This window comes from Mytilus galloprovincialis, chromosome 9, assembly GCF_965363235.1.
Source record: "Mytilus galloprovincialis chromosome 9, xbMytGall1.hap1.1, whole genome shotgun sequence".
Classification (NCBI taxonomy): domain Eukaryota; kingdom Metazoa; phylum Mollusca; class Bivalvia; order Mytilida; family Mytilidae; genus Mytilus; species Mytilus galloprovincialis.
Window position 1 is genome coordinate 33648343 of NC_134846.1, and position 10754 is coordinate 33659096.

The 10754-nt window shown below is 32.2% G+C and overlaps 1 protein-coding gene across 1 annotated transcript; it reads left to right on the top strand.

Annotated features, from left to right (window-relative positions):
• The first annotated feature begins 1531 nt into the window (after window positions 1–1531).
• LOC143044854 (uncharacterized) lies at window positions 1532–10396 on the top strand. The gene is made up of 2 exons (XM_076217048.1): window positions 1532–1633; window positions 6038–10396. Exon 2 carries the CDS (start codon window positions 6118–6120, stop codon window positions 7588–7590), a length of 1473 nt encoding a protein of 490 aa, XP_076073163.1. The 5' UTR covers window positions 1532–1633; window positions 6038–6117; the 3' UTR covers window positions 7591–10396.
• The last annotated feature ends 358 nt before the right edge of the window (window positions 10397–10754 follow it).

Sequence of the window (10754 nt, forward strand, 5' to 3'; positions counted from 1 at the left end):
CGTCATACGAATGTTTACTCCATAACCGTTTTGTTTTCTATATGTCATATTTTGCCGCATTTGTTGCTTTCCCCCAACATCCTTCCTTTTGTCTATATTATTATGATATTCTCCTGGAAAGATCTCTTTTTGAATAAAAGGCATCAACGAACCCATTACCTTACCTTTAAGATAGATCAGTAAATATGGGCATAATTATGGGTGATTATTCAGACTAGTGCACACATTTTACAGTTCAAACAATGCAATGCCGAGCGTGGCATCCCCTCGTATGTAACATATTGGGGACAAATATGGACACTATATTTGTATATGACACATACAGAAAATGGTAAATTGAATATGCATATTTGATACATAAACTTTTTTTTTTTAAATCAACAAAAACATTCAGTAACTGGAAATACCTTTAATATTGTCTTTAGAACAAACAGGTAAAAAAATGAGCAACCAATTTCCTGTGTATTATGCTATTTCAAGGAGAAAAAACAAGTCCATCTGCATGACCTTGACCTTTGGCCTTGAACGTAAAAAAGGTCAGATCATTATAAGGAGGAACAATATACCAAATGTGGTTAAAATCTTTTGAAGCATATTGGCAGACTTGTACAGAAACGATATGTTGTCGAAATTCTGTTTTACCCTTCAAGCCTACGATCTTCCGTCTTATGATTAAACCAGAAATTAAATGTACAATATAATATATATTCAATATTGATCAAACAATTTAAAACGCGTGATGCCTTCGGCATATAATTTAAATGTATCGTAAGCTGTACACGACGTATTTTAGACATCGTAATCCATCGTGTAGCCTTCGTAACCCATCGTGTAGCCTTCGTGATCCATCGTGTAGGCTTCGTCTGAGATATGAAGCTTAAATACCCGTCTTCGGTTAACCTTCGTATGTACATCTTTTGCTATCGTATATAATTTCGGCACCATCGTATAGACTTCGTTATTCATCGTACTTGCTTCGGTCACTTTTTTGTATTTTAACGAGATCGGGACCAACTTCGTACGAACTTACAATTTTCGCATTCGGGTGTCCATCGTATATAAAAATCGGGACAGTGTGACGCGGGCATTACAGAAAACCATTAACATATAAAAGTATATCAACTGTTCACGATACGTATGTTGATTGTCCTGCGGACAAAGCTTCAAATAATATTTTCTTTGTAGATTAATCGTACTACTTCGAGTTTCTTGTGCGAATTAATTAGGAATAAATGAGCACTCAGACAATCCCACTTACAATAAACAAATTTATTCAAAGTTTCTTTTTAATTTTATAGTTTTCAAAACCATAGATAAACACATCAACAATTAGTAAAAATAGTTTTTTTGTACAATGTTCTTTAAAGGTATAATAAAGATATCATAAGTATATCATATTCACATGTACAAACGTCATTTAAATAATATTGTTAAAAATCAATATTTAAACGTCCATACAATATCAGTGTATCATATTCACATGTGTAATCAGTCATTTAAATGTTTACTGGTTACCTAGATCAGGTATAAACATGCCTCAATTAACTTCCTGGTAGGACGACATTGAGTAAAAGGAGACACAAAACACAATGGAAATGTTAACAGATGAAGTGTTACAGACTCAAATCTAGAGGTAAAGCATTTAAAACACACTTTTATCATTCTATTTATAGACAATATTAATGTCTCTGAGAACAAAGTTTATATATCGCCTTCATATCTTTACTTTTCTTTTGTGCGTATATTTTTGAAAATGAATAATAGGAAAGAAAGTATATACATCGATGAGACGGCAATAAATCAACATTTATAATCATGGGGCAGTAATGGACAAAATACAGTCATCAGTTATATACAGTTATTTAAAAATAAGGTAAAGTCTTATGATTGCATATGAAAAGGCTATCCAACAGAGTTCATGTGAAATGGATGTTGGCAATTATAGGCAACACTACAGCGTTAAACTATAGGAAGCATTCAACTATAAAAGACTCCAATATGTAAACTTTGATTCAATACAAAACTGAAAAACTAACTGTCTTATTTATATCAAAACTATTTGCCAAAAAAATTGACAGACAAATCTTTGTATGTATGAATTTGATAAAGGTTTTAATGAAGCTGTGGTAAATTTATCAGTTATATAGAAAGTCTGTTTATTAAAATCTAAAACACGACTGCAGACATCGACATCGTCCACAAGTTGTGCAATATACGCAATGTATGAAGGAACTGAAGGAACAGTATTGTCCAAAAAAGGAAAATATATCGAATCTAGAAGATGATTATTAATGATGTCTGTATAAGAATTTATACATTACCACTGTTGCATATGTAAGTTCTTGATTATTCAAAGCAACAATATCATCAAGGTAGCAATAATAAAGTGATTTACATTGGTCAATAGCAAAAAGTAAAATCACAAAAATACTGAATTTAGAGGAAAATCTAATTGGAAAGTCCATAATCACATAGCAAAATCAAATAAAAAACGAATGGACAAGAACTGTCATATTCCTGACTAGGTACAGGCATTTTCAAATGAAGAAAATAAACTCATCATAGATACCAGGACTAAATTTTGTATATACGCCAATGGTGGATTAAACCTGGTTTTATAGCGCTAACCTTCTCACTTTGATGACAGTCTCATTAAGCTACGTTATATTTACAATGATGCGTGAACTAAACAGATATAATAAATAAAATAGTCAAAATATAGGTTCAGCATTCATCATCGTGTAATAATTTTAAAAGGAACAATTTAACGGAACACAAAAACTTCTATCTACAAACACATTCATTGATTCGCGTGTCTGGCGTCAGAAAACGTCACATATATTTGTCGTTTAATGTATAAACAAACAATTTAAGAATTTCACATAGGCAAACAGGGTTAAAAAATCAAAAGAATTAATTTCAGAAATAGACCGAGATTTAAAATAGTCCCAAAAATTATATAGAATTAATAAGAATTCACAGATAGTTCATTCCACTACGCGATTGAATAATTTTGACGTTTGTGGTTCAACGTATTTTGTAATTCATAATAGAAATATATCATAATGACATAAAATAGAACAATATCATCCAGACGGGATCTTTTAAAGAACAGAGTCACGTTATAAGAACCAAAGAAATAAAAAAAAGTTGCATGCACACAACACACCAGCAAAATATGAACGATAATACAAACACATTGACGGGATGTTTAAGTACCGAGCAACGTCAAATGGACATCACATAAAACAATCCAACAGTAAACGTAATATTAATAAAAGAACAAAGACAAATGAAAGAACAATATAACACGTTGTTAAGATGATAAACAACATCAGTACGCAGAATCTATACATTGGACATCAAGACCATCATGTATTATTTGTGAAGTTGATACGGAATATTCATCAACAAGGTCTGGGTACCTTCAGATGAACTTGTTTAGAAAAAGGACGAGACGTTCTTTGACATAGTCCTGGTTCATCAATTTTCTACTCAGACACTGATGACGTTTTACAAAGTCTGAGTAGAAGCTGCAAGCTCTTGAATCTTGAATAAGTTTGGAAATATATATCCCATATGCAGGTGAAGTTGGTATATTGCTACTAAGGTGGAGGAAATTTATAATTTCAAAATTAAAATCGTCTCGATTGTCATAGATTCTGGTACTGAGATGACTGTGTAAGTCAATTTCGAGATATGAGTCTAAAAATGAGGCGAAGGAAGCCGTGTCTGTTGTTTCTTTAATTTCTAGTTCTGGAGGATATATTAAGAGAACCCAATCAGAAAAGTTCGGATTGTTTATGGAAAGAACATCATCAATATATCTGAAAGTGAAATTAAATAATCTGGCTTCTTTTATCCTCTTGTTTTTGACAAGTGTCTGAAGGAACTCCGATTCATATGAAAATAAGAAGAGGTCGACAAGACGAGGCGCAACGACAATTTGTTGGAAAAGTCCACCTCCCAATTCAACAAATATGTTGTCGATAAGAAATTCCAGCAAACTGACCACTTGTTCTTCTATGTAGCATGTTTACCTTTTTGTTTGTCACTATTTACGAAATATGCCTTATGAAATCCCAAAGTAATATGTTGTTGAATGTATTTGCATGGATAAATCTTTACTTATTAAAAAAGAAGATGTGGTATGAGACAAGTCTAAACAAGAGACCAAATGACACAGAAATTAACAACTTTAGGTCAACGTACGGCCTTCAACAATCAGCAATGTCCATACCGCATAGTCAGCTCAAAGGCCCCGAAATAACAATGTAAAACAATTCAAACGAGAAAACTAGTGGCCTAATGTATGTACAGTAAATGAACGAAAAACAAATATGAAAAGCATAAACAAACGACGAAGTATGTTTTTATGTTTTGTTGGCTTCCGATGTGACTAGTTGACAAATCATCTGGTGTATCAAATTATAAGCCTGGTTACTTTGATTGAGCATTTTTGTGGTTGACCATTCTTCATAAAAAAAACAACACTTCAATCATGCATTATGGGTATATTATCATTAAGTAAGTCACTTACTGTACAAAGGGTATGAGTATAAAACTTGTTAGAAGAAGAGTTTCACAAAGGGTTAGAATTGGCCTTATGATTTTAATTTTATTTTAGATAGACAAACATACTATATATTTCACTAAGAAATAGATGTGATACTTATAAGCATCAATACAATATACTTTTTTTGGTACTTCTCATTAAAAATTATAACCCCGTCAGTTATGCCATTTTTTAGTGTTGTTAGGTCTAATTATAGTCGGCCTCATATCTTGACTTAAATCTAGAAATTGACAATGAGGGTCGGTTGAAATCGAAACTTTACAACAAAAGAGATGATTTCAGCTTTCCAATTGTGAACTTCTTTCCATTTCTAAGTATCAATATTCCAGCAGCACCTGCATACGGGGTATATATCTCCCAATTGATACGATATTCCCGTGCTTGCATTTCCTATCATGATTTTCTTGATAGAGGGTTGCTGCTCACAAGGAAGCTATTAAACCAAGAGTTCAAAATGGTGCAGTTGAAATCATCCCTTCGTAAATTTTACGGACGCCATCACGAGTTGGTTTACCGTTATGGAATAACCGTTTCACAAATGACATCGGATATGTTCCTTACGTCGTAAATACAATCCCCTTCCCTTTCATGAATGTGATCTACCGAATTAGACTATTTACCTGATTTATTATAACATAAGCAACACGACGGGTGCCACATGTGGAGCAAGATCTGCTTACCCTTCCGGAGCACCTAAGATCACCCCTAGTTTTTGGTTGGGTTCGTGTTGTTTATTCTTTAGTTTCCTATGTTGTGTCATGTGTACTATTGTTGTCTGTTTGTTTTTTTTTTTTCACTTTTAGCCATGGCGTTGTCAGTTTATTTTAGATTTATGAGTTTGACTGTCCCTTTGGTATCTTTTCCTCTTTTAGACCAATTTTTCCATAACTTACATCAGTTGTTATCATGTTTAGCATAATTTTCTTAAGTCACTTACTCAAAGTATTGCGTGTCCAAGGAATCAATGCCAAACTTGGCACATTTTAATTGAAGGTTGCTGCTAAGGTTTTCCAAAAGTTTTAAGGGCTAAAATAGAGGCTCCAAAAAGTCTATGTCACCCATCTGCATCTTTAACAATGACTCCATTTTAGTAAAATTAATCAGCAAACGGGGATATCACTCTATAAAGAGTTAATTGAAAATGTCAGTGTGTAAACATATTTGTTTTTCTTATCCTGATAATACTTTTTATTAAACATGTCTTTCTATCTACTAAAGTTGTCAAGATAATAGGCCAAAGATTACCTTAAAAATTTTATGAATTATAATTTCAGGTCAATTATTTAAATAAAGAGTCTACTGGCGATTTCAGCCATTATGTCATTGTTTCTAGGCATATAGTTTTCAGAATAATAAGTACAATTGGGAGAAAACCATCATTAGAGAGCAACAACTGCATCAAGTAGTCAGCCATTGATTTGTCTGATCATGTTTTTATTAGGTTTCTATCTTCTTTTACAGTTTCAAAGATATTAGAATAAAAAAGAAACATCATGTGATATCGATATCAAATGTGATAAATCTTCCAATGAGGGATAAAAATGGAGTGTGACAAACATAATCAACCACTCAACTTGTACTGTCCCAGTCATTTGATGCCTTGTTGTAATAAATGTAGTCATTCAAAATGCATTGGAATAACAAGTTTAGCTAGCGTAGTTGAGAAAACCACAATTGAAAACTCCAAAGTAACTGTAGAGATAGACATAAACTATTTCTTATCTATTCTTGATCAACTAGTGACCAGCAAATTAAAAAACATTAAAACAGGAGAAGATCATTGTATAGGCCTACAGAAATCAATTAATGAGACTCGAAAGGAAATAAACAAACATTTAGACCAGCTGGAGGAGAAGTTATGTCAAGAAACAGATATCATCTGGAATCAAGAAAGATCAAAATTAAGTGAATTCATCTCAGAAATTCAAGACAAAAGAGAAAACTTGAAGGAAGTGAAAAAACAGTTACAAACAGTCACAACAAATACTTCCAAACTGCAATCATTTCTAGGTGTACATAAGATTGAACAACAAGTACACAAATGTCAACGTTATATTGAAGATCTAGAAGATGATGAAAGGACCAAAGAAGTTGACATCAAAATAAAGCAAAATGATGAGATAGAAAACATATTTAGCAAATTAGTTTCATTAGAATCTTTAGGAGAAACAACGATTGTTAAAACAGAAATAAACTTGAATAGAGAAAGAAGTTTGAGGAGGAAAGCACAAGTCCAATCACAAGAACAATCCAACATAAACAATATGACAATGAATATTGAGACAAAGATAAAGATCAACATAGAGAAGCGTATGAGTGACATGATTTGTCTGATTGATGGAAGAGTTCTAGCAGTGGAATCTTTTGGTAAAATTAACGTTTTTACTTCTGATGGCATCCTTCAGAAACAGTTGCATATACCTGGTGAAGCTTTCAGTGTTACACAGATCTATCAGAACACTATAGCCATAACTTATCCTAGTGAGAACGCCATTAAGATCTTCAATATGGAAAATGAAACAGTAACCAAAGTTTTCAAAATAGGAAAACCATGCTTTGGTTTATCATTTTCAAATAATTCTCTAGCTGTAGGTTTCGAAAAAGATGAAATCCGTATCATGGACTTGGAAGGAAATACACTGACTTCAATACACGTTCAGAGTGAATCACACCTGTTTAATCTTAGTTATTGTGATAAAAGAGTAATCTATAGTGACCATGAAGGCAAAGCAGTATACTGTGTTGATGAATCAGGTAAACAGATCTGGCAGTATAAACAGGATTTAACAGATCCACGTGGACTTTGTAAAGATACTTATGGCAACATTTTTGTAGCAGACTGTGCCTTACTTATAGTTATATCAAAAGATGGTCAGGGTAGTAAGGTGCTGATTGGTAGAGAGGATAGAGTGAAGTATCCTCAGTGTATCTGCTTTAAACATAATGCGTCCTCAGGTTTTATTTGTGATTACAATGGCAGTAAGTTGGTCAAGTTTGATTTGTCAAGGGAATAACATATGCACTTAGGAAACATAAGAATATTGTTTTTGTATGTAAGAGATCAATCTATAAACAGTGGTGATATATAATAGTGTGAATTTTGAATGTGAGTGGTATCATGAGGATAAGGGTTTGTAAGTTCGTTTTTGTTGTAATGTTTGTTAAATGTTTAAATAATGTTCACATCACATTTCCTTACAGTCTTAAGCAGTTGTGAAGTTTGAATGAGTATAATTAATGTAGTCAAGTGTGTAGATGTGTGTTATTGTGGGGTTACTGTCTCATTTATGTCCTTATATTCTGAAGTGGGAATTTTTGGTGTGAAGTTTGAATGTGAAAGGAAATATAGACAAGTATGAGATGTATGTTTTCATTTTACTGTACGGTAACTGTCTAATCAATGTCAACATCACATATCCTTATATTATGTATCAATAGTATTATGTGTGAATTTCATTATAAGAGGACATCTAGGCAATTGTTAAGATGATTTTTTTCGTTTTACTGTTGGGTTACAATCTTATCAATGTCAACAACACATATTCTTGTTTTCCTTTGTTATGGTATTTGGTGTGAAGTTTGAATGTGAGAGAAAATATAGGCCTGTGTGAAGATGTATGTTTTTAATTAACAGTTGGGTTACTGTCTTATGAATGTCAACAACACATATCCTTGTATTCCTTTGTTATGGTATTTGGTGTGAGAGGAAATATAGGCCTGTGTGAAGATGTATGTTTTTGTTGTGTTGTTTGGCATGGTCTAATTAATGTCAAGATCAAATACTCATATATTCATGAGAGCTGAGAGTTGATATTTGGTGTGAAGTTTCAATGTGAGTGTAGAAAAATGTGTTGATGGTTGGTTTTTTTTTGTGTGGTTAGGTTACAGTCTATTCAGTTATTTCAATATCAAATGTATTTATATCACTTAGAGGTTATATTTGGTATGAAGTTTGAATGTGAAAAAAACCTTGACAAAAAAACTTTAACCTGAAGCGGAGAGACGGACGAACAGACGAACGGACGAGCGAACAAACGAACAGACCAAAACAAATAATGCCCCATTTAAAGACGGATCAACCGTATCATATACGTTGACGTATAATTGTACGGATCTGCAGATCAGCCAAAAAATAGTATGTGATCCCCAGCTTAAGACTTTTATACGTTTTCCCTCTGTCCCGCTTATCTTTCGGCCCTCTTTTCTAACAATTAAGTCAGCTACACAATTAAATACTGGCATTTGAATCAATCAGTTGCCCATCTGCATTATTGAAAGTATATACAATTTAAGCTCGGAATCACAGAATGTTTACTGGTAAATCTGCAAATGCGTATACGTCAAAGTATAAGATACGGTTGATACGTCATTAAATGACCGACCTCTATTAAGGCACATACCAAATAAAAATGATTTTATCATATCGCCATTGGTAAAGTAATACCCACGTATTGTTAAAAGCACTTTTGGTAGCTTGCAACATATAAGATTGTACAGTAGAGTGTATAGAGCTTATAAGTCACAAATATTAGTTTTCCATTGCTTTATATATATATGTAATACTTCTATGGTCTATCTATATATAGCTAGGTTCTTTGCTGTTCTTCATCTCAGTGAACATCGCTATGACAAAACTATTGTATGAAGTTGATTTACAGTTATGTATGCATCCAGTGGAAACATTACAATCATATTTATTATTAAAATTCAAATTAATTTGTATATTCGTTCAGACAATTTGTTGGATAAGGGAAACCTAAGTCATAATACAAATGTCATGATTCAAGGGTGTCTTTTACTTGCAAGAGTACTATCTTAACACGTGTCAGCCATTTATCGTCCCCTCGTGACAGACTATCATCGTTTCCTTAAGACCATACTCGCAAATGGTGTCAAGGGAGAGCCGAAAATTAAGTTAGTAGTAAAAGCTCACGACTTCATAGTCATCGCCATGATAAGAGTTATATAACTAATTTACTATTCACATCAACTGGTATTTGGTGTATTGTTGTTTCATAGGCTATCAAACAAAATCTCGTTATTTTCTTAATGACATAATTTTGTATTTTTATGAAACATGTACCTCAAAGAGTGTAGAAAGTTATCTTTTTGTAACTGCATCTCATAATAAGGTTGTCTGCTTTTTGTAGTGTTGTTGTAATAGACCTTGCACTCTGATTTTCTGCTCTTATTAATGGGAATAAAACTTTGATAAACCAAACAAAACAAAGTTGTTTTACATCTTTTACAATTGTGTGTGTTCTCTTTTATTTCTGTAACTCTAAGTTAGATTCTATAATTTTCTGTTTTCCAAAGTTCTACTTCACATCATATACACCAATAGAGTACACATGAAAAATAATTTATTGCAGATTATATGCATTAGAATAGTTAGTACAAACAATGTATTGCACAAAATGTAAGAAAAAAGTAACAAATAAATCAATAACCTAGTAAGTATTTGCATAAAACAAACAATATTTAAATCATAATCAAGAAAAAAAGTGAAATCTTTAGATTAAAAATAAGTAAATGCATGTTGAATAATCAATATGGTTGAATATTGTCAAGAGAAGATTTTGACATTACAGGAGTTTTTGAGTACAATTATTTTTTTAACAAGAGATAATTTTCACCAATATGTATGAAATAACCCATTTTTTGTCCAGCAAAACTTTAAAAGCTGTGTAAAACAGATTTTTGTTATTAAGTTGTTATGTAGAGCGTAATACGACTCCAAACTGACTAACATATTGTCAATAAGTCTCTTAGCATCCATTGAATTAGTTGGTCTTCATAAAGTGAAGGTTTCTTAATAAACATATTCAAACAATACTTAGACAAACTAGAAATGCCTCCTTGTCTAAAACAGGGTTTGAATAGTAAATAAATTATAATTATTCTTATTTGGCTATCATGACTTTTGACATTTAAATTTTTAATTTGAAAACAATTGCTCTCTCAATTTCAAAGAAGTAGGTTTTGGCCCTACAATATAGCAGTTTTACAAAATTGTGAAAATGTAATCTTTTATCTATTTACTGGAAAGTATAATGCTTCTGCTACATAAATATGGGCTGTTTTTGACAATACAATTCACATATATCGGGTACTAGCATCATTAAGTCATACGAAATTACTGAAATCTTCACAACTTTAGCATTTTAGTTAAATTGTA

What these genes read in the sequence shown, in the direction of transcription:
- LOC143044854 (XM_076217048.1), top strand. Translation starts at nt 6,118, where the DNA reads ATGGAGTGTGACAAACATAATCAACCACTCAACTTGTACTGTCCCAGT.